Genomic DNA, 24,907 nt, shown 5'->3' on the forward strand with positions numbered 1-24,907 from the left:
ACTTCTTTAAGAGGATCCTCTGTCCTCCACTCATTACCTGTAGTAATGGCACCTGTTTGAACTTGTTATCAGTATAAAAGACACCTGTCCATAACCTCAAACAGTCACACTCCAAACTCCACTATGGTGAAGACCGAAGAGCGGTCAAAGAACACCAGAAACAAAATTGTAGCCCTGCACCAGGCTAGGAAGACTGAATCTGCAATAGGCAAGCAGGCTTGTGTGATGAAATCAACTGTGGAAGCAATAATAAGACAATGGAAGACATACAAGACCAGTGATAATCTCCCTCGATTTGGGGCACCATGCAAGTTCTCACCCTATGGGGTCAAAATGATCCAAAAACGGAAAGCAAAAATCCCAGAACCACACAGGGGGACCTAGTGAATGACCTGCATAGAGTTGGGACCACCGCAACAAAAGCTACCATCAGTAACACACTACGCTGCCAGGGACTCATCCTGCAGTGCCAGACATGTCTCCCTGCTTAAGCCAGAACATGTCTGAGCTCCTCTGAAGTTTGTGAGAGAGCATTTGGATTATCAAGAAGAGTATTGGGAGAATGTCATATTGTCTGATGAAACCAAAGTAGAACAATTTGGTAGAAACAACTCATCATGTTTGGAGAAGACAGAATGCTGAGTTGCATCCAAAGAACACCATACCTACTGTGAAGCATGGGGGTGGCAACATTATGCTTTGGGGCTGTTTCTCTGCAAAGGGTCCAGGACGACTGATCCTTGTACATGAAAGAATGAATGGGGCCATGTATCATGAGATTTTGAGTGCAAAGCTCCTTCCATCAGCAAGGGTATTGAAGATGAAACATGGATGGGTCTTTCTGTATGATTATGATCCCAAGCACACTGCCAGGGCAATGAAGGAGTGGCTTCATAAGAAGCATATGAAGATCCTGGAGTGGCCTAACCAGTCTCCAGATCTCAACCCCATAGAAAACCTTTGGAGGGAGTTGAAAGTCCATGTTGCCCAGCAACAGGCCTAAAACATCACTGCTCTAGAGAACTGCATGGAGGAATGGGCCAACATACCACCAACAGTGTGTGCCAACCTTGTGAAGACTTACAGAAAACATTTGACCATTGACATTGTCGACAACGGATATATAACAAAATATTGATGTCAATTACAGGCCTCTCATCTTTTTAAGTGGGAGAGCTTGCACAATTGGTGGTTGACTAAATACTTTTTTCCCAACTGTATATATATACATGTATTTCTCACAAAATTAGAATATCATAAAAAAGATAATTTATTTCACTTCTTCAATACAAAAAGTGAAACTCATTTATTATATAGAGTCATTACAAACAGTGATCTATTTCAAGCGTTTATTTCTATCTATGCTGATGATTATGGCTTACAGTCAATGAAAACCCAAAGGTCATTATCTCAGTAAAATAGAATAAATAAGAAAAAAGCATCTGCAAAGGCTTCCTAAGCTTTTAAAAAGGTCCATTAGTCTGTTTCAGTAGGCTCCACAATCATGAGGAAGACTGCTGACTTGACAGATGTACAGAAGGCAGCCATTGACATACTCCAAAAGGAGGGTAAGCCACAAAAAGTCATTGCTAAAGAAACTGGCTGTTCACAGAGTGCAGTATCCAAGCATATTAATGGAAAGCTGTGTGGAAGGAAAAAGTGTGGTAGAAAAAGGTGCACAAGCAACTGGGATAACCGCAGCCTTGAAAGGATTGTTAAGAAAAGGTCATTAAAAATTTTGGGGGAGATTCACAAGGAGAGGACTGCTGCTGGAGTCATTGCTTCAAGAGCCACCACAGACAGATGTATCCAGGACATGGGCTACAAGTTCCGCATTCCTCATGTCAAGCCACTCATGACTAATAGACGTCAGAAACGTCTTAACTAGGCCAAAGAGAGAAACAACTGGACTGTTGCTCAGTGGTCCAAGGTGTTGTTTTCAGAGGAAAGTAAATTTTGCATTTCATTTGAAAATAAAGGTCCCAGAGTCTGAAGGAAGAGTGGAGAGGCCACAATCCAAGCTGCTTGAGGTCTAGTGTGAAGTTTCCACAATCAATGATGGTTTGGGGAGTCATGTCATCTGCTGGTGTAGGTCCACTATGTTTTATCAAGCCAAAGTTCAAGACCAAAGTCAACACAGCCGTCTACCAGGAAATTTTAGAGCACATCATGCTTTCCTCTGCTGACAAGCTTTTTGGAGATGGAAATTCCATTCTCCATCAGGACTTGGCACCTGTCCACACTGCCAAAAGTACCAATACCTGGTTTAAAAACAACAGTATCACTGTGCTTGATTGGCCAGCAAACTCGCCTGACCTTAACCCCATAGAGCAGGGGTGGGAAACTCAGGCCCCAGGGCCATTTACGGCCCTTGATGACCTTTTATCAGGCCCCCGAGCAGATTCTCAGGGACCGCCTTCCTGGGCAAGGAGCTGTATTTTGATTGCCACAAGCTCATTAATTTCTTCTTGCTCTTTTAGCACACACAGGCAGTGTTCACTACTGAACATTGAAGGGCATGCAATGAAAGATTATGTCCTGAAACCAGTGCCAGAGTCAGGATGTACTTTGTGGGCGGAGTTTGTATGGCCCCCGGAGGAAGGTATCAATATCCAAATGGCTTTTCGCAGAAAAAATATTCCCCATCCCTGCCATAGAGAATCTATGGAGTATTGACAAGAGGCAGATGAGAGACACCAGACCTAACAATGCAGACGAGCTGAAGGCTTCTATCAAAGCAACCTGGGCTTCCATAACACCTCAGCAGTGCCACAGGCTGATCGCCTCCATGCAGTGGCGTAACTACAAAGTTATGGGGCCCGGTGCGAACTTCCAAATGGGGCCCCCCCGCCATAAAATTCAATGTAACCCCCATAGAATACAATGCAGCCCCCCTCATAGTATAATGCAGCCCCTCCATACAGGGGCAGTGAGAAAGACACGAGCAAATGGTGACGAGGGGGCAGGGGAGAGGGCACAAGGGGGCAAGGAAGACAGGCACAAGGGGACACATGGGGGCTAGGAGGCAGGGGAGAAGGTTACAAGGGGACATTGGAGACTGACACAAGGGGCACACGGGGACAAGTGGGCAAGGGAGACTGACACAAAGGGCACACGGGGACTAGTGGACAAGGGAGAATGGCACACGGGGACACAGGGACTAGTGGTCAAGGGAGACTGACACACGGGGAATAGTGGGCAAGGGAGACTGATACAAGGGGACTAGTGGGCAATGGAGACTGACAGAAGGGGACACACGGGGACAAGGGACAAGCACAAGGGGACAAGGGAGACAGGCACAAGGGGACACACAGGGACTAGTGGGCAAGAGACTGACACAAGGGGACAAGGGATACAAGCACAAGGGGACACACAGGGACAAGTGGGAAAGGAAGACTGACACACAGGGACTAGTGGGCAAAGGAGACTGACACAAGCACAAGGGGACAAAGGAGACTGACACAAGCACAAGGGGACAAAGGAGACAGGCACATGGGGACACACAGGGACTAATGGGCAAGGGAGACTGGCACATGGGGACACAAGCAAAAGGGAGACAGGCTCAAGGGCACACACGGCCCCCTGACCTGCCAGAGTCGCTTGCAGCTGCGACCGTGGTAGTTACGCCGCTGCCTCACACACACACATACTACAGATATCACACACACACTACAGATATCACACACATCAGTTATCACACACACACTACAGATATCACACACACATACTACAGATATCACACACACACACACTACAGATATCACACACATCATATTACAGATATCACACACACACTACAGATATCACACACACACACACACACACATACTACAGATATCACACACACACTACAGATATCACACACACATCATACTACAGATATCACACACACACATACTACAGTTATCACACACACACTACAGATATCACACACACACATACTACAGATATCACACACACACCAGAGATACCAGCTCACATACACAACTCACAATCTCCTCTCTGGTACAGGGGTGGCTGATGTAAACCGGCTGCAGCTCCTCAGCTTCTGACTATAGCGGCTCTGTCCCGCACCTCCCCCCTGCTCTCGCCTTCTGTCCCGGGGTTATTTTGGCTTTCTCTTAAATACAATCTCATTCAGACGTACATGAGATGTATGAGGGGGGAAAAATACAGACTGAGAAGCTGTCTCATCGTGATGACTGGAGCTGCTTCCTGTCTCTCACGTGCCCCGGCTGCCCCCTTCCCCTAGATACGCCTCGGACTGTTGCCGTGCAGGAGGAGTCTCCTGCACTGCAACATGGTGTTGGGTGCCAGCACAGCCCGCACAGTGGTCTATCCAGCACAGCCCGCACAGTGGTCTATCCAGCACAGCCCGCACAGTGGTCTATCCAGCACAGCCCGCACAGTGGTCTATCCAGCACAGCCCGCACAGTGGTATATCCAGCACAGCCCGCACAGTGGTCTATCCAGCACAGCCCGCACAGTGGTCTATCCAACACAGCCCACACAGTGGTCTATCCAGCACAGCCCGCACAGTGGTCTATCCAGCACAGCCCGCACAGTGGTCTATCCAGCACAGCCCGCACAGTGGTATATCCAGCACAGCCCGCACAGTGGTCTATCCAGCACAGCCCGCACAGTGGTATATCCAGCACAGCCCGCACAGTGGTCTATCCAGCACAGCCCGCACAGTGGTCTATCCAACACAGCCCACACAGTGGTCTATCCAGCACAGCCCGCACAGTGGTCTATCCAGCACAGCCCGCACAGTGGTCTATCCAGCACAGCCCGCACAGTGGTCTATCCAGCACAGCCCGCACAGTGGTCTATCCAGCACAGCCCGCACAGTGGTATATCCAGCACAGCCCGCACAGTGGTCTATCCAGCACAGCCCGCACAGTGGTCTATCCAACACAGCCCACACAGTGGTCTATCCAGCACAGCCCGCACAGTGGTCTATCCAGCACAGCCCGCACAGTGGTCTATCCAGCACAGCCCGCACAGTGGTATATCCAGCACAGTCCGCACAGTGGTCTATCCAGCACAGCCCGCACAGTGGTATATCCAGCACAGCCCGCACAGTGGTATATCCAGCACAGCCCACACAGTGGTATATCCAGCACAGCCCACACAGTGGTATATCCAGCACAGCCCGCACAGTGGTATATCCAGCACAGCCCGCACAGTGGTGTATCCAGCACAGCCCGCACAGTGGTCTATCCAGCACAGCCCGCACAGTGGTCTGTCCAGCACAGCCCGCACAGTGGTATATCCAGCACAGCCCACATCTCTCGCCCCCCCCCCCGGGAATGCCCCCAGCCCAGTAAAAAAAAAAAAAAAAACACTCTCCTTACCTTTCCTCTTGCCAGCGTTGCTTCCTGCTCCGGTCTCAGGCTCGGCTGCAGTCTGCCCGGGACACAGCAGGTGCGCGATGATATGACGTCATCGTGCACCCGCAGTGTCAGAGGCAGAGCGGGGAATGATGGGAGAGGGAGTGTCTGTAGACGCTCTCTCCTCCGTCATTGCATTCAACTGTACTGGCATCATAGACGCCGGTATAGTTGAATGCGACGGCAGGGGGGGTGAGTTGGCGGCGGCGGGGGGAGGCGGATCGAGCGGCCCATGACTGGCACCGGCTCTTCTGGCATTTGCCAGACGTGCCCGATGGCCAGTCCGGCCCTGCTCTGACCTTCCGGGCTCGGTCGCCATGGCGACCGCTGCGACCGCGGTAGTTACGCCCCTGTCCATACTGTACAATGGCCACACATAGTGCTCCATACTGTACAATGGCCACACATAGTGCTCTATACTGTACAATGGCCACACATGATGCTCCATACTGTACAATGGCCACACATGATATTGCCTACAGTATAATGGCCACACATAATTACTCCTACACACGCGGCTGAGCTCCGTACACATTGCACATGCGGCTCCCCTCCGTACACCTCGTACACACCAGGCTCCCCTCCGCACACCTCGTACACACCCGGCTCTGCTCCGTACACCTTGCACACACGGCTCCGCTCCGTATACCTTGTACACACATGGCTCCGCTCCGTACACCTCGTACACACACGGCTACGCTCCATACACCTCGTACACACATGGCTGCGCTCCGTACACCTTGCACACACGGCTCTGCTCCGTACACCTCATACACACGCAGCTCCGGTCCGTACACATCGTACACACCCGGCTCCGCTCCATATACCTCATACACACACGGCTCCGCTCCATACACCTCATACACACCTAGCTCCGCTCCGTACACCTCATACACACCCAGCTCCGCTCCGTACACCTCGTACACACCCGGCTCCGCTCCGTACACCTCGTACACACCCGGCTCCGCTCCGTACACCTCATACACACCCAGCTCCGCCTTGTACACCTCATACACACACGGCTCCGCTCCGTACACCTCATACACACACGGCTCCGCTCCGTACACCTCATACACACACGGCTCTGCTCCGTACACCTCATACACACGCAGCTCCGGTCCGTACACATCGTACACACCCGGCTCCGCTCCATATACCTCATACACACACGGCTCCGCTCCATACACCTCATACACACCCAGCTCCGCTCCGTACACCTCATACACACCCAGCTCCGCTCCGTGCACCTCGTACACACCCGGCTCCGCTCCGTACACCTCGTACACACCCGCCTCCGCTCCGTACACCTCATACACACCCAGCTCCGCCTTGTACACCTCATACACACACGGCTCCGCTCCGTACACCTCATACACACACGGCTCCGCTCCGTACACCTCGTACACACCCGGCTCCGCTCCGTACACCTCGTACACACCCGGCTCCGCTCTGTACACCTCATACACACCCAGCTCCGCCTTGTACACCTCATACACACACACGGCTCCGCTCCGTACACCTCATACACACACGGCTCCGCCTTGTACACCTCATACACACACGGCTCCGCTCCGTACACCTCATACACACACGGCTCCGCCTTGTACACCTCATACACAGACGGCTCCGCTCCCTACACCTCATACACACACGGCTCCGCTCCGTACACCTCATACACACACGGCTCCGCTACATCCACACAAACCCCTCCTGACCTCACACAAAAGCTTACCCTCCTCCAGCACGATGACAACCAGCACTGCACTACTGTCCTGCACTACACGGAAGCCCTTGATCATGTGACTCCGACTCCTCCCCTCCTGTGACCTCATCACAGGTCCTGTGCGCACAGAGCAGCTGCAGCCATAGTTGTGGTTTGCGGCTCTCTGCGGTGGAGGGGCTCTGCTGCGGGACAAGTGCAGTCCCACCCGTGATCGCGCATGCACTGAGAGTGCACGCGCACCAGGGCCTGTAAAGAAGATTTATTTAAAGGGCCGGCGGCCCATTTTGTAGCTCAGAGTTCTTAGGGGCCCGCCCAGTCTGCTGGACTGGGCGGGCCCCTAAGCACTGCGGGCCCCGTCGCAATTGCGACCCCTGCGACCGCGGTAGTTACGCCCCTGCCTCCATGCCACGCCGCATTGATGCAGTAATTGATGCAAAAGGAGCCCCGACCAAGTATTGAGTGCATTTACAGAACATACATTTCAGTAGGCCAACATCTCGTATTTTACAATCATTTTTCAAGCTGGTGTTATAAAGTATTCTAATTTACTGAAACAAACACTTGAAATAGATCACCCTGTTTGTAATGACTCTATATAATATATGAGTTTCACTTTTGTATTGAAAAACTGAAATAAATTAACTTTTTGATGATATTCTAATTTTGTGAGACGCACCTTTATATATGTAGTAAATGATAGCAACAGCTTTCAGTAAGATTCTCACATAATGAGTGCTGGCTTTACACTTATTTTTTTCTGTTCGTGTGTTTATGAGTAATTGTGGTTACATATGGAAGTGGTTTGAGCCCCACCTTTCAGAATGAATTTGCTGGTGGCTAATCTGTTACCTGATGGGTTGGATCTGCAAGTAATTTATCATTAAAATAAAGAAACAGACAAGTAATAATACAAATGCTATCATAGTGGTATTTTATATGTTTCTATGCTTTTACACCTTTCAATGCATATGCAAAGGAGCATTTCCCCAATTCACCCCTAACCACCTTACAAGATAGTCTGTCAAATATTGAAATATTTCATTTAACGCTTTATTTTCCCTTATCTATATTTAGTAAACGTGGTTGACAAACAAAATGGCTACTTCAGCTTCGCAGACCCCTGATTGATAATAATATGCCTATAATATGTGTAGTCATAGAGTTATGCCAGGAAGTTTGGTAGATTTACCATCCAGGGGTTTCGATTTGGGACTAGGCTTTCCAAGAATGGTGCTATGTAGCAATGCTGGATCATCTCTGATGTTGTTCTGTTTTGGGAAAAGTTCAAATTAGATGAGGCTCATTTATTCAAGGTTTGTTAGGGCCACCAATGGTTATCCACAATCTGCTTATCAGCAGCATGGTGGCTCAGTCATTAGCACTCATTGTGTCTTTCCAGCGCTTAAGCCCCCCTGTTCAAATTCCCTCCACCAGCAACATCTACAAGGAGTTTGTATGTTCTACCCGTGTTTGTGTGGGTTTCCTCCCAAACTCCAAATACATACTGCATAGGCAAATCTAAGTTTCTTAGACCCAGGGAAAAAACTCAGTTTGGGGCAAGTTCATATTCACAGCTTAAGTGATTTGAGTAGTCATCATGCAACTGCTCATACGTGATTTACACACATTCACGTGCCGACCAGCTGCTCTTCCTAAAGGTACCGTCACACTAAACGACGCTGCAGCGATATAGACAACGATCCGACCAAAACGCGATCGCTACAGCGTCGTTGTTTAGATCGCTGTAGAGACGTCAAACACACCAACTTCCGAACGATACAGGAGCGATACAGTGACGTGACAGCGACTCACGGATCGTTCTCGCTGGTTGTTTGCTCCATGTCAAACAGCAGTGGTAACGATCTGATGGATTACAAGCGTAGCCAGATAGGTGTGTTTTTCCACTGGGCGACACCCAGGATGTGACGTTCCGGCGTCCCGGAATATAAACCGCGACTCTACAGCGACTGATTCATATTGTCTGAGAGCTGCGTCTTCACGTTCTTCTGCCTATCCAGCGTCCTTCACCAGCTACGATCTCTTCTCCCGTGAACGTTCTGTCCGGAACGCCGTATTCTATACAGCCAGCGTCTTCATCGGTTCTCTTCTTGCACATCAACGGTAAGAAATATCTTTGAGTTGTTGTTTGTTTCTTCTGTGTATAGTTATGGCTATGTAGCAATGCTTATCTACGTACACAGTATAATGATGTATAAAACATCTCTGGCAGCTATCTTGTGCATCTGGCAAGCGGACGCACAAGATGGAGGCACTTTAGGATGTTGTTTGCAAACTCTTTTGCGCTGTCTGCCATTTTTTTTGCACACTTTATGGAAATGTAAACCAACTCTTTTGTGTCTGCCTTGGCTTGGCTGGCCCTGGCCTGCTCCGCTAGTAAATTGAAACAGCACACAAAATAAAGGTAATAACTTTTTTTTTATAAAACAACTTTTTAAACTTTTTTTTTTTTAAACAAAAAAAAACTAAATCCTCCCACGGCGGTGGGCTAACAGGTGTCGCAGCGTGCGTCCCTGCTGTTTCACCTGCTTCAGCAGGCGCTCTGCTGTCCCCTCCAGCCGCTTCTGCTTGGCCAGCAGCTCTCTCAAGGTGGTCGATTCTGTGGATAGAAGAGGTCGGAGAACGGACGGTGATTACGCTGTAAATACGGCATGTGTGAACATTCCCTGAGATTTACTACACACTCAATTTGGTCCTGTCCCAGAGGGCGAGAATGTTTTTTTTTTTTTTATCGATCTTGTCATTGTCAAATGTAGTGTTGAGCGATACCTTCCAATATGCATTGGTATCGGTATCGGATAGTATCGGCCGATACCGGCAAAATATCGGATCTCGCCGATACCGATACCCGATACCAATGCATTTCAATGGGACGCAAAGTATCGGAATGGTTCCCAGGGTCTGAAAGAGAGGAAACTCTTTCAGGCACTGGGATCCATATTCATTTGTAAAATTAAAAAAAAAAAAAAAATGGATATACTCACCTCTCTGGAAGTCCCTGGACCTTACCGATGTAACCGGGAGTCTCCGTTCCTAAGAATGAGTGCGTGACGGGCCTTCGATGACGTCGCGGCTTCTGATTGGTCGCGTGACCGCTCATGTGACCGCTCACGCGACCAATCAGAAGCCGCGACGTCATTGCAGGTCCTTCACGGGCTCATTCTTATAGGAACCGAGGCTCCCGGTTACATAGGTAAGGTCCAGGGGCCTCCGGAGAGGTGAATATATCCATATTTTTTATTTTAATTCTTTATTTTACATATGAATATGGATCCGATACCAATTCCCGATACCACAAAAGTATTGGAACTCTGTATCGGAATTCCGATACCGCAAGTATCGGCTGATACCCGATACTTGCGGTATCGGAATGCTCAACACTAGTCAAATGTGACATCCCACCGATAACCCCTCCCACTGTCTGTATACTTACGTAGAAGGGACGCCGGCTGTTCATCCCCGGAAGAGGTGGAAGAGCTGCTCACCTCCCATCCCCTCGCTCGTGCCACAGCTGCCGCAGCTAAAAGGAAGCAAATACATATCTGGTTAACAATTGAACACGGTGTGGTGAAGCACTCGCAGTTTTGGTCACTTACGAATGGTGGCCTCTGGGGAGAATGCCGCCGACCCGGGGGAGGATGATGAGTGGCGGAAGGGTGGTGTTGTGGCCTGCGGTGGGGTGCTATCGCTCCTGGTCCTTACTGCGTCTGTAATGTATACAATATTTTAGCTCCCCTCTAATTTTCCGTATGCAGTAATAAAATTGCAAAGAATGATGGTTAACATACGTGATGTCCCGGGCTGTGGGCTGCCGCTGGTGGCGGATGAAGGCATGCTGGCCGGTGCTGGTGCCTGTTGCCTGCGATGTCTCTCTACACAAACATGAAAGAACCGCAATATTTAGACACCAAAAGTATAGGCCTCCAGAATGTAAAAAAAATACCTAGGCGCCATTGGCGGCAAAAGTTAGGAGCCAAATGAATTTTTTAGTCGCCAAATGTACGTACATATACAGAAAATAGAGATCACTCTTCCCAGTGATGCTAGACTCTGCATTGTCTGGGGGCTCTGGTGTTGAATGGTCTGCCTGGCCTGAGACACGTATTATTGCATAACTAGGAAGTGCCTCACGGCAGCGCGCGTCTCCTGATTCCCCCGCACGGCAATTGCGGACATCCCAAAATTTTATATCTCGGTGGAGATTCTGTAACCCCTGACCTGACCATTTTTCACATTCCAACCCAGAGGTGTATCTAGCGTTTCTACCACCCGGGGCAAGAATTCATTTCGGCGCCCGCAAACCCCCCCCCCCCCACACACACACACACACACACACACACACACACACCGCGCCGCACACAGTACTACGGCATACACACCGCGCCACACACAATACGGAGCACACACCGCGCCACGCACAATATGGACCACACACCGCGCCGTGCACAATATGGAGCACACACAGCGCCGAATAACAATACGGAGCACACACAGCAACGCGTCACATACAATACGGAGCACACACCGCGCCGCACACACTACGACGTACACACCGCGCCGCACCCGATTCCCCCATACTGGTACTTACCACGCCTTGTTTCCGTCCGCAACTCTGCCAGAAGCTGTGGGGTCTTGTAGCGGAGGTCAGCCCACTTCTTGCGCAGCTGCAGCGCACTGCGGCGGATGCCGAACCTCCTCTCCATTATATGCCGAATGCGGCGCAGCACCTCCTGCTTGTGGAGGTTGGGGTGGGCAGGTCCAGACTCCAGGCCCTCATAATCCAGGGCATACATTTTTTGCACAAAAAATGCAAGTTCAGGCCGCCCCAGAGGAGCTGAACGTTGGCGCGCCGCCATTTTGCCTGTAACAACGCTGAACCACCTAACCACGCCCAGAGGAGGGACTCAGGCGTGTTGCCGCGCGATCCGCATCGCTGTAGCGTCTCCGTTTCTGCACAGCGTCGCTGTTGTTACGCCGGCTCCACAAATCTCTTTTTGGCGTTCTTGTTATCAAGCCGCAGCGCTCATCGTTCTTGTTTCTGTGTTTCAGTGGCTTGGGTATCCATGGGGAACGGCTGTTGTGTCAACCCTGTTTATTAGCCATGTATATGTATTGTACCTTTAATCTTTTGTTAACATTTTTTGTTGAGCGGTGCAGCGTCGGACACGCAACGCAGAATGCAAATGTAAATGCATTACCAATGCAGCATTTTGTGACACATGCATTAACTTTGAAATGGTTTTAGGGGCACCAAAAAACTGCATCATGCGGTGTCCTCTGCACCCTGACGCATGCATCACAAAACACTAGGGCAACACATGTCCATGCGGCCCCCATCTTTAGTATAGGGGCGCATGACACATGCATCGCCGCGGAAGCGCCAAACGCAACGCTAATGTTAACTTTGCCTTATAAGCGGCACAAAAACATATGTGTAAACGCTACATTACAGTGTTGAATGTCTTGTGTCACTTAAACAAATCATATGTAGTAATTTTTTATTTTTTATTTTTTTTTTTCCTTTCTCAGGTTGCCATGTCTCTTTCGGATGTACCTGTGATTGTTGCGGCTGCGTTATTGCTAGAAGCTCAGAACCAGCTGGAGGCTCAAGCGCGAAACAATCGTGCAAAGCGACAGCGCCGCATGTGGACCAGACAGTGGCTGCAGAAGAGAAATCAATTTTCCCATATGGGCCTTATAAGGGAACTGCAGGAGAACAACCCGCATGATTTCCGGAACTACCTGCGAATGTCTGAGGATTCATTTAATGTGCTGCTTGCAGGTGTGGAACCTTATATCAGGCGGCAAAATACCAAGATGAGAGCTGCTATCCCTGTGGATGAGAGACTGGCTGTCACGCTGCGGTTCCTGGCGACTGGCAGGTCTATGCAAGACTTGCATTACTGCGCAGCTATTTCCCGAACCCTGCTCAGCGTCCTCATCCCAGAGACATGTAAAGCAATTATCTCTTTTTTACACCACACTTACATGCCTTTCCCGGAGACCCCGGATGATTGGCAACAGATTTCCCAGGGATTTGAGCAGCAGTGGCAGTTCCCTAATTGCGGTGGGGCCTTGGATGGGAAACATGTCCGCATCACCCAACCACCACACTCTGGCTCTTTTTATTACAATTATAAGGGTTATTTCAGCGTTATTCTCATGGCCCTCGTTAATGCTAACTATGAATTCATAAGTGTGGCTGTAGGGATCAATGGTAGAGTTTCTGATGGCGGAGTTTTGGAGCACACCGATTTTGGGGAACGCTTGAAAGAACACAAACTGGCCTTGCCGCCCAACAGCGACACTACTGAAAACCTGAACTTTGTGTTTGTCGGAGATGAGGCGTTCCCACTGCATCCCAACCTTCTGAAGCCCTTCTCCCAGAAAACTCTGACACCGGAGCGGCGCATTTTTAATTACCGACTTTCCAGAGCTCGCCGCGTTGTGGAGAATGCTTTTGGCATTATGGCAAACCGATTTCGGGTTTTCCACACTCCACTAAACATGAAACTAACGTCTATTGACTCTGTGGTGCTTGCCTGTTGCGTCCTGCACAACTTTCTCCACCGCCGTGATGCCAGTGCATACAGCCCTCCACAGTATGTTGACTCTGTTGACCCTGCAAACGGAGATGTAACCCAGGGCGAATGGCGTCTAGACGAGCACAGGGTTTCTGGCTTGGAAAGTCTGGGATCCGGAAGGAACTCTGATGATGCTATGATCTGCAGGGAGAAGTACTGTAACTTTTTCAATGGGCCAGGGGCTGTCCCATGGCAGCATCTTCAGCAGTAGCACAACTGTTGTCATTACGTGTCATAACTTTTAGCATGTATTATGCACTACATTCTTTGGGGTAGATGTGCTCTCGTGTTCCATTTGGTTGAAGACCCATTAAATTCATTTTCTGTTTCAATGTCTACATGAAGATATATCTATCTAGTCTAGTCTCACCCCTGCCATCCCATATATATCTCTCTCCCCATGACGCTCCCCATGTGTCTCACCCCTGCCATCCCATATATATCTCTCTCCCCATGACGCTCCCCATGTGTCTCACCCCTGCCATCCCATATATATCTCTCTCCCCATGACGCTCCCCATGTGTCTCACCCCTGCAATCCCATATATATCTCTCTCCCCATCACACTCCCTATGTGTCTCACCCCTGCCATTCCATATATATCTCTCTCCCCATGACGCTCCCCATGTGTCTCACCCCTGCCATCCCATATATATCTCTCTCCCCATGACGCTCCCCATGTGTCTCACCCCTGCCATTCCATATATATCTCTCTCCCCATGACGCTCCCCATGTGTCTCACCCCTGCCATCCCATATATATCTCTCTCCCCATGACGCTCCCCATGTGTCTCACCCCTGCCATCCCATATATATATCTCTCCCCATGACGCTCCCCATGTGTCTCACCCCTGCCATCCCATATATATCTCTCTCCCCATGACGCTCCCCATGTGTCTCACCCCTGCCATCCCATATATATCTCTCTCCCCATGACGCTCCCCATGTGTCTCACCCCTGCCATCCCATATATATCTCTCTCCCCATGACGCTCCCCATGTGTCTCACCCCTGCCATCCCATATATATCTCTCTCCCCATGACGCTCCCCATGTGTCTCACCCCTGCCATCCCATATATATCTCTCTACCCATGACGCTCCCCATGTGTCTCACCCCTGCTATATATATATATATTCATTCATACATTATGTGACACAGTAAACAATAAATCAAAATAAATTGTTACATGTAAAGCTTACAAAGTTTATTAACATATTACAACCGTAACTTGGGAAAAATGTGGCTCAGTAACCAAAAGTTAAAAAAAAAAATAAATAAATAAAAAAAAAGGGAAGGCATAAAGTGCTTATGAAACGGAAGTCTATTGGTTTCTGTCCAAGAACACTACAGCTGCTGATAGTAGTTGTCAATCTCGCTGTACGGCTGTGTGGCCGTAGAAGGTCCTTGCAAATAGTCACCAAAAGAAGGGTGTGGAGGTGGTGTACGGAACTGCAAATGAGGTGGGGCCGGTCTGCGGACAGGAGTGCTGTGAATGGGCTCCTGCTGAGGCCCCCAATAAAGCTGGCCACTGGGCTGACGGTCGCCGATGGTCATCATTGAAGTGTCACTCAGTTTGCCAGCGTCTGCCGCGTTCAACACCTCAAGTATCAATCTCTCCGCGTTTCTTCGCTGGGTCTGGTCCAGACTGTTTAACCGTTCCCCTACGAAGGTTGGAAAGCCGGAGAGCCGGGTTGTGTCATGCTGGATCATTATCTTGTTGGCCAGTGCCAGGAGATCCACCGGTTGACCTGCAGTTGCCTTTCTTTTGCGAGATGGCCGCTTTTCACCTGTCTGCTCCTCAACACACGGGCTTGCGGAGAAATGAGGGGTATCGCTATCGGTCCCTTCCAGTGTATCGAGCTGTTCAGGAGGCACCTGCGAGTACAGAAAAAAAAATAAAAAGTCAATAACATACAAACATCACAGCCCTAAAGAGCCCCCACCTCCCCAACACCAGTATGCCCGTGCGTGGGAAGCAATGAGGAACAGTTATTATCTAGGTAGAAAACCACAGGGGTTACAGAGCTTAACTACTTTTGCCGGCTATACTGCACGATTGTGCGGAAGACAAAAAAGTTACATTATAGTAGACTTTTGCAATAAGACAGCATTGAAAAGGTTGGGAAGGACTGTTTGGACATAGTTATCTGAACAGGAAGTGGCAACTGTTATTATCTGGTGGATTAAACATGAAAAACGTGAATTATTATAATTGGAAACCATGCAGTCTCACATACATATAGGACACACGGCATCCTACAAGCAGGGAAGCTAGGGGGTACTTACATGCTCGTCAGGAGACTCTTCAGCTGATGGCGCACAAAGACTTGTCACAGTCTGGGCCGGGCGAGGGATTTCCTGGTCCCGTGTGAACGCCAGCAGGTCAAAGTACCACAACTTTGGCACATACACGTCGTCGGCTCCGGCCCCAGACTTCTTGGACTTTTCAACCTTGTTCAGCTCTTTTTTGTAGACTGTGCGGAGAGCCTGTAACTTTTTACGCACAATCGTTTCATCCACAGATTCTGTGGGCTGATGCTCTTTGTGAAGGGCCACCAGCTTCTCGTATGCAGCTCTCTTCAAGTTGCGGTTGCTGTAATCCGCAGACTTTATTTTCCACAGACAGGGCAGGGAGCGGTACATATCAATGAGTGCCCGCACAAATTCATTGTCATTGGTAGACATCTGAAAGAAAGAAATAGTTAAGTTACATTAAGAAATTTAACGCTCAAAATGGCTGCCAACAAGCGCAACAGCGTAATTGTTTAAAAACTTGCACGCTCAAACGGATCTCTGCAGAGATCTCGTATACATCACTCTACAATACACATAAATTAGCATTGCTGCATGGCAAATGAAACAAACAGCACAAAAATATAACTTACTGTTGTAGTTATGGGATTCAGAATGAAGACGTTGCAGAGTTCTGGATTGCACTGTTGAAGGATACAGAATGAAGACGTTGCAGAGTTCTGGTTTGCAAAATATGACGCACAAGTAGCGGAGGACGCACAAGTGATCCCAAAGGCAAGACTATAGAGTCGCTTTTTTTTATATTTCGGAACGCAGCTATAGATCCCACTATGGCCAATCAGCGTTCACAGGTAGATGGTGTCACAGCCAGTCATTCCAGGCCAATTTAATTAATGTAATGTATTGTTAGAGCCCCCTTAATGTACATGACACCTCCCAGACCGTCATCTTTTGTACTGAAAAGCGTCACCTTTCTTAATTAAATGTTTTGGAAAAGCCCCCTTTTTGTAATGTACAAAGGTGTCTCGTTTGGTATGTACTGTTATGAGTCATCACCTTTGTTTATGTATGTCACGATTGCATCTCCTTAAAATGAAATCCTATTAAAAGGCGTCCCGTTTTATAATCTCAGTATTGTATGGCGTCTCCTTTTTAATGTGATTTACGTTATAGTGTCTCCTTTTTAGTTGAAATTGAAAAGAAAAGATGTCACCTTTTGTGGCGTAATGATTAATGCCATCACGACTGAGGGTGTCTCTTTTTGTAATGTTAAACGCCTACCTGGCTAGAACGAGACGCTGCGACGCCCCCCTTTGATCGTTGCTGGCGTCGTTGCTTTTAATGTCAAACATGACGATACAAGCCGACCTAACGACCAAATAAAGTTCTGGACCTCTAGCCCCGACCAACGATATCACAGCGGGATCCAGGTCGCTGCTGCGTGTCACACTTAACGATATCGTTATTTAGGACGCTGCAACGTCACGGATCGCTATCGTTATCGTTACAAAGTTGTTTAGTGTGACGGTACCTTTATTCTCTCAGAGTTCAGTGCAAAACTACAGCCCTACTTCATTGAGTAGAAGGAAAAGAGATAGATAATAAAACTGACTCCTAGAATATATTAATGCCCTTTCCAAGTGCCATAGAAAACAGTGCCCATATGTTGCCCCCTAGAATATAATAATGCCCCCTATTTGCACAATACCCAAAGTGACCCTATTCCAATAAGTGCCCACTTAACATTTCATAATGTCCTCTGAGTTCCCCCTTTATAGCTCCCCTATACCCCTATACACAGTATGATGGGTCCTCTGCAGATCCCCTATATACAGTACGATGGGATCACAATTCAGTTATACACAGTATGATGCCTTCACAGCTTCCCTACATACAGTAAAATGTCCCCACAGCTTTCATATATGTAGGGGGTTTGATATATTACTTTTATACCCTTGCTTCTTCCCATTGCCCACAGATTATTATTGTTGGATTATTTGTTAACGCATGTTGGTACTGCTACAGGATTTAGTGTATTACTACTCTTATACAATGGTGCTGCTATACTGTTAGGTGTATTACCGTGTCTTGTTAAATATATTTTATATGTTATATTGTTGTATTGATGCTATGTGTAGAACAGAGAAAGCGTAGTGTCCAGTTATGGCCACAAGATGGGGTACTATAGCATACATAATGTATACGGGAACTTAGTGTAAGTAAATGGTTAATTGTAGGAGGGGCTGCTGTGTGGTAAGCAAGTGTGCATATGTTAGGGAGTTCAGTAGGGTCTAGGCACCCGAAGCATCTATATGGGCACTAAGCCCAGGACACAGCAGCAGCCACGTAACGTTTGAAAAGAGAACACAGCCATTCAGAGTCCTATAGGGACAGAAGGATGGTGTACAGCAGCAGAGCTACAGCAGTTTGGAGTGGAGGAAAAGAAGCGGTCCAGGAAAGTACAGGGCACAGATGGTTCAAGATATGGTAGATAATTGCATGGGCAGATACTCAGATCCGGTGCGAAACGGATGAGGGAAATCCCAGAAACAGTGAGTCTGGACAAGGAGAACACTGCGGTACCGCCTAAGACATTATTACTCCGTAATGTACTGAAGGACGTAGAATTGAGTACAAGGAAGATGCAGGATGTGTACTGTATGAAGCCTGATGTTTATGCTGATTCTGACAAGAATGTGCTGCAAAGCGTGTCAAGTAAAGTTCTTCGTTTTGCAATTGACCCGGACTGTGTCTCAGTTCTTGTGAAATTGATTACAGAAAGTTCCCAACACCGCAGAGGAGTTCCTGATGGTGAGGAGAGAGAAGACACAGGTATGCTGACAGAAGAAAGTTGTTTTTCTGTGAGGGGAGGCCAGGACACAAAAGCCCTGTGTCCTTGGCCATGACTACAGTCCTGGCTGACCCTTACATATACACAGTGTAATGGGACTGCATCTACTCTCAATAGAGCATGATGTCCCCATAGCTTAACTATACTCATTATGATGTCCCCACAGCTTCCCTCTACAAGGTATGATGCCCCCAGCTTCCCTATAGACAGTATGATGGGTCCACAGCTCTCTTCTATACAGCATGATGTCCCTATAGACCTCTTTAAACAGTAGGATGTCCCACAGCTACCCTCTACACAGTATCTTGACCCCACAATTCTCCTATATACAGTATATTACCCCAAACTGCATGATGCCTCCACAATAGTCCCCACACTGTATGATGAGCCCACAGTAGCTTACACACTGCAGAATTGCCTCACAGTAGCACCCACACTATATAATTGCCTCTTAGTAACCCCACTCTGTGTAATAGCCCCTTATTAGCTCCACACCATGTAATGGTCCCTTAGAAGTACCTGCACTCTTTGAGGGCCCCCACACTGTATCATGGACCCCTCACTGTAGCATGGCCCCCTTAGTGGCCACCATGCTGTGTGATGACCCTTTGATGGCCTCCACTATGTATGAGGGCCCCCTTAGTAGCTCCTGTGAAGCACAACATGGGAGAGATCACGCAGAATCCCATCACTGCCACCACTTGTGAAGGATGGCACCAGAGAGATAACGCAGAATCCTACCACTGCCACCACATGTGATGATCCCACACCTCACCACCCCTAGTGACGTCACTATTATGTCAGACAGATCACGTAATGCGGTCTCCACACTGTCACCAACTTAACCCCTGGGGACATGTAAGGTCAGCTTGGTATAGTTTTACACAGACGTCCTCTGTCCATACAGGGTGGCCCACGTGGTCACTGACGGTGCCCTACACTCGCTCCCAACCCTGACAGGTTGATAGGCCCCTTTCAGTAGCACCAGTAAAACAGGGCCTAGTCAGCCCAGTAGGACTGCCACCAGTTTCCCATTGGATATAAACCCTGTCATCAGGATTATATCAGGCCAGAAACCAGCTCTGGTAGTATGGAAAGTTAAACTGAGAAAAGGATGTGTAGATTCGTGGATCGAGAGAAAAGAGCAACCCAAGGTTAAATTATATATTTGATCGCCTTACGTGTGCACTAGACACTATTTCACTATATACACAATGATTATACATATATGGTATGTATATACTATACATATGGTCAGATATGCAAATACAATAGTGGTAGGACAAAAGATATAAGCAGATGGATCATTTCAATTACCAGATGATGTTCGATCATGTGTGACCTGGGCCGCAGAGGGCAAGGGCTGCCTGCCGTCTCCTTGGTCCTTCACAGCACGTTACTTGCGTGGCCCCCACTGTCGAAGTGGATTGCATGCATAACAGAGAGAGACTACATGGCCTTACATTAGCCTTTATCCCCTTTAGGTCACTCCCCTTCTGCCCTCTGGGCTGAACCTAAATCTCATCCTCTTACCTCTGCAAAAAAAACCTCCAAAACCTAAGATCGGTCATAATCCCTCAATAGACAGTCCTAAAGAGGCGGTTTTGGCGCCACTGTAACTGGCAGGACCCAAGCTACGCTTTAAGATCAAACACAGTTTTGCTATCTGGTTTCTACTAGTAGTTCTATGTATATCCATACCCTTTGTTGCTAGAACGGGTCGAGACACAGGCCGGCGTTTGCCATATTCAGAGATCTTGGAAATGTACACGATGTACAGTTAGGATGTTTCACTATCTCCACAAATCTTTATGAAATTATGTTTCTGGAATGTTCTAGAAGCTGTCTGCAGTTTCAGTAGGGCTATACACTCACCGGCCACTTTATTAGGTACACCATGCTAGTAACGGGTTGGACCCCCTTTTGCCTTCAGAACTGCCTCAATTCTTCGTGGCATAGATTCAACAAGGTGCTGGAAGCATTCCTCAGAGATTTTGGTCCATATTGACATGATGGCATCACACAGTTGCCGCAGATTTGTCGGCTGCACATCCCAAAGATGCTCCATACAAGGCAGGATGGATCCATGCTTTCATGTTGTTTACGCCAAATTCTGACCCTACCATCCGAATGTCGCAGCAGAAATCGAGACTCATCAGACCAAGCAACGTTTTTCCAATCTTCTACTGTCCAATTTCGATGAGCTTGTACAAATTGTAGCCTCAGTTTCCTGTTCTTAGCTGAAAGGAGTGGTACCCGGTGTGGTCTTCTGCTGCTGTAGCCCATCTGCCTCAAAGTTCGACGCACTGTGCGTTCAGAGATGCTCTTAGGCCTACCTTGGTTGTAACGGGTGGCGATTTGAGTCACTGTTGCCTTTCTATCAGCTCGAACCAGTCTGCCCATTCTCCTCTGACCTCTGGCATCAACAAGGCATTTCCGCCCACAGAACTGCCGCTCACTGGATTTTTTTTCTTTTTCGGACCATTCTCTGTAAACCCTAGAGATGGTTGTGCGTGAAAATCCCAGTAGATCAGCAGTTTCTGAAATACTCAGACCAGGCCTTCTGGCACCAACAACCATGCCACGTTCAAAGGCACTCAAATCACCTTTCTTCCCCATACTGATGCTCGGTTTGAACTGCAGGAGATTGTCTTGACCATGTCTACATGCCTAAATGCACTGAGTTGCCGCCATGTGATTGGCTGATTAGAAATTAAGTGTTAACAAGAAGTTGGACAGGTGTACCTAATAAAGTGGCCAGTGAGTGTATATGGCAAACAGGCCTTTGTCTTGTTCTGAGCTGGTCAAGGTGTGAGATCTGTCACTCACAGCTTTTGAGGCTTCGTCCCCTGCTGAGCTAGTTGCACACTGAAGGTGGGTTCTTTTACAGCTGCACACTGAAGGGGGGTTTATAATCTCATGACACCAAGGATACAAATGATTGACATTAAATTATATCTCCATATTCTTCACGTTATGTATGAAGGTTCCGCAATAGCCCCCACTCTGTAAGAGGGCCTCCTTAGTAGACCCCACTCTGTATGAGGGTCCCTGTAGTAACAGCCATGCTGTATGATGGCCCCGAGTTGCCCTCACTATGTATAAGGGCCCCCTTAGTATTCCCATGGCCCCTACACTGTATGATGGCCTCACAGTAGCCCCCATACTGCATGATGGCCCAATTAGTAGCCCCCATGCTGTATGATGGCCCCCTGAGTGGCCTCCACTATGTATAAGGGCCCCGTTAGTATTCCCCACTATGTATGAGGGCTCTCTTAATAGTCTTCACTCAGTATGATGACCCCCTTAGTTGCCCCCATTCTGTATGAGGGCCCTTGCTCTGTATAATGACCCTTACACAATATTAAAATACAAAACAAAAATATACTTACCTAACTCCGGTGAGTCCAGCGTCAGACAGCGGGAAGTCCTGGGCTCACCAACGCAGTAACGTCATCATGCCGGGACAGGCACAAGACACCAGAGTCCCGGCACAGTAACGTCATCACGTCTCTCTTCCCAGAGCCTGGTGTTCTGCAGGCTGCAAGCCCAAAGTGACCTGAGGCCTACAGAACAGAGAGTGACAGTGCAGGGAGATCATATCTCCCTGCTCTACTGCAGAGTCTGTATTGGCTTGTACAGCAGTTAAGGGTGGTGATCACTCCAGGTGAGGCCCCCCAAGTCAGGGGCCTGGAGTTACTGACATCCTCTGCCACCCCCAGTAGCTACGCTGCTGATGTGCATAAATCACTTTTGAGTGGTCATATGATGATGACCGCTGGGACTAGCAAGTAAAACCGAATCCTGACGAGCATATTACACACTATTAGGATCAGACATACAACAGTGCTTAATTTTATAATTAATACTCCTAACATAAATACAGATGTTGTAATGATATAATACTTTATTAACATAGGAATGTATCACCTTATCTCACAAGTTATGAATTGCTATATGTGTACAGGTTCAAAACCAGTAATGGTACATGAATACAGCACCTGAAACCCCATCAGTGCAATAATACATGATCAGAACCATCATCTGCACAGGAATGCATCACCAAAATCATCATTAGTACATGAATACATCAACAAGTTTAGTACAATGATCAATTGCAATGTCAGGTCACCGTCTTATACAACTGTATTACATAAACATACAACTCCCTGTACAGCTCTGGCAAAAATTAAGAGACCACCACATTAAAACCCTGTCATGGGCAGCCCAATCTCCAGACCTGAACCCCATTGAAAATCTCTGGAATGTAATCAGGAGGATGATGGATAGTCACAAGCCATCAAACAAAGAAGAACTGCTTACATTTTTGCACCAGAAGCAGTGTGAAAGACTGGTGGAAAGCATGCCAAGACGCATGAAAGATGTGATTAACAATCATGGTTATTCCACAAAATATTGATTTCTGAACTCTTCCTGAGTTAAAACATTAATATTGTTTCTAAATGATTATGAACTTGTTTTTTTTTGCATTATTTGAGGTTTGAAAGAACAATTTACATTTTACTCAAAAATATACCTATAAAGAGAAAAATCAGACAAGCTGAACATTTAGCAGAGAGCTCTTAATTTTTGCCAGAGCTGTATATCCTTATTAATGGTAAGGAGATATTGGGAGTTGTTGTTAACTGTCCCCATCAGACTGTGGACCATACAGGAATCACGGTACTGATGAGACATTGTCAGTATCACAAATAACCAATTACTTCTTTATACTTTATAGGTGACATATTCTCTAGTTGCAGTCATTCTCTTTTCTTTACCATATTGTCCAGATGCCATGATGTCTTTTCACATTGGTGGTTCATCCTTGCAGACTGCTCTCTTCTGTCTTCAGCAGCACATCATGACACATTGCCCTTAAAAATAACAGTGTCATTATAATCCTCCAAAATAAAAATATATCTGCACTGCTCTGAATTCCCTTGAATAAATAGTTGCCCCTCTCAGTGCTCTCTGCACAAAATATTACCCCACACTGTCCTTCTGATTGTATATGGCCTTTACACTATACTCCTATAAAATATCTCCTCCGTTCTTATGAAATATAGCTACCACTGTCCACCTTTATTACCTATGACTGCCACATTGTCCTCCCTTATTAGCTATACAGTAACTGCCCCACTTTCCGCTCTGATTAGTGATGACCAGTATACTGTCTAAAATGTCCCCCACCATGTTGCCCACTTTCCATACTGGGTCCCTTCACACTGTGTACCTCCTCATCCCCAATATTCATACTGTGTCCTCCATGCTGTGTCCACTTACAATGTCCCCCCATGCTGCCGCATCTCTATACTGCCCCTCAGTTTACCCAGTCCCACACTTCCCATCCCCATACGGCCTCCTCACACTTTTCCACCCCATACTAACCCCTAACACTTTCATCTCCATATTGTCCCCTTACACTTTTTCCCGCCCATACTGTCCTCTTATACTCCATCCCCCAAGCTGTCCCTTCACACTTCCCCATCATACTGTCCCACTCACACTCACTCCATTCTGTTCCCTCACATTCCCCCATACTATGTCACACTATTCCCTCCCATACCTCCCCCTCACATTTTTCTCCCCTATACTATTCCATCAATTCCCCCATACTGTCCCCTCACACTTTTCTTTCCACATATTGTCCCCGCACACACCCTCATATTCCTCCAATACCCCAAAGCCATATAACATCTATCACTTTTCTCCCCATCCTGTCCCCTCACATTTTTATCTCCCTTTACTGTCACCTCACACATTTTTCCCCATACTATCCCTTCACAGTATTTCCCCCATACTGTCCCCTCACACTTTTCTTACCCGTACTATTCCCTCACACTCCCCCATATTGTTATCTCACACTTTTCATTGCATACTGTCCCCTCACACATTTCTCCCTCCATCCTGTCTCCTCATATTATGCCCATACTGTCCTCTCACATTTTCTCTCTCATGCTGTCACCTCACACTTTTCTCCCCATCCTGTTGCCTTGCAGTTTTATTTCCCCTTACTTTCCCCTCACACATTTCTCCCCCATACTGTCCTCTCACACTATTCATCCCATACTGTCCTAGTATAT

General features: G+C 47.8%; 2 protein-coding genes across 2 annotated transcripts; both read right to left on the reverse strand.

Annotated features, from left to right (window-relative positions):
- Positions 1-9,533: 9,533 nt before the first annotated feature.
- LOC143787372 (uncharacterized) lies at positions 9,534-12,116 on the reverse strand. The gene is made up of 5 exons (XM_077276042.1): positions 11,723-12,116; positions 10,923-11,006; positions 10,731-10,841; positions 10,568-10,654; positions 9,534-9,733 (listed from the first exon to the last, which is right to left on the reverse strand). Exons 1-5 carry the CDS (start codon positions 11,988-11,990, stop codon positions 9,600-9,602), a joined length of 684 nt encoding a protein of 227 aa, XP_077132157.1. The 5' UTR covers positions 11,991-12,116; the 3' UTR covers positions 9,534-9,599.
- Positions 12,117-14,901: 2,785 nt separating this feature from the next.
- Positions 14,902-16,717, reverse strand: LOC143788595 (uncharacterized). The gene is made up of 3 exons (XM_077278379.1): positions 16,603-16,717; positions 16,004-16,402; positions 14,902-15,592 (listed from the first exon to the last, which is right to left on the reverse strand). The coding sequence occupies exons 2-3, from the start codon at positions 16,400-16,402 to the stop codon at positions 15,062-15,064; spliced, it is 930 nt and encodes a 309-aa protein (XP_077134494.1). The 5' UTR covers positions 16,603-16,717; the 3' UTR covers positions 14,902-15,061.
- Positions 16,718-24,907: the final 8,190 nt, after the last annotated feature.

Source organism: Ranitomeya variabilis, chromosome 8 (assembly GCF_051348905.1).
Source record: "Ranitomeya variabilis isolate aRanVar5 chromosome 8, aRanVar5.hap1, whole genome shotgun sequence".
NCBI lineage: Eukaryota > Metazoa > Chordata > Amphibia > Anura > Dendrobatidae > Ranitomeya > Ranitomeya variabilis.

Excerpts from the sequence above, each read along its gene's own strand:
- LOC143787372 (XM_077276042.1), bottom strand. The coding sequence starts at position 11,990 with ATGGCGGCGCGCCAACGTTCAGCTCCTCTGGGGCGGCCTGAACTTGCA. Across the intron at positions 11,007-11,722 it reads GCGGACGGAAACAAGGCGTG|AGAGACATCGCAGGCAACAG; the intron begins GTAAGTACCAGT and ends ATGTTTGTGTAG. Across the intron at positions 9,734-10,567 it reads ACAGCCGGCGTCCCTTCTAC|AATCGACCACCTTGAGAGAG; the intron begins GTAAGTATACAG and ends TTCTATCCACAG.
- LOC143788595 (XM_077278379.1), bottom strand. The coding sequence starts at position 16,402 with ATGTCTACCAATGACAATGAATTTGTGCGGGCACTCATTGATATGTAC. Across the intron at positions 15,593-16,003 it reads AAGAGTCTCCTGACGAGCAT|GTGCCTCCTGAACAGCTCGA; the intron begins GTAAGTACCCCC and ends CTGTACTCGCAG.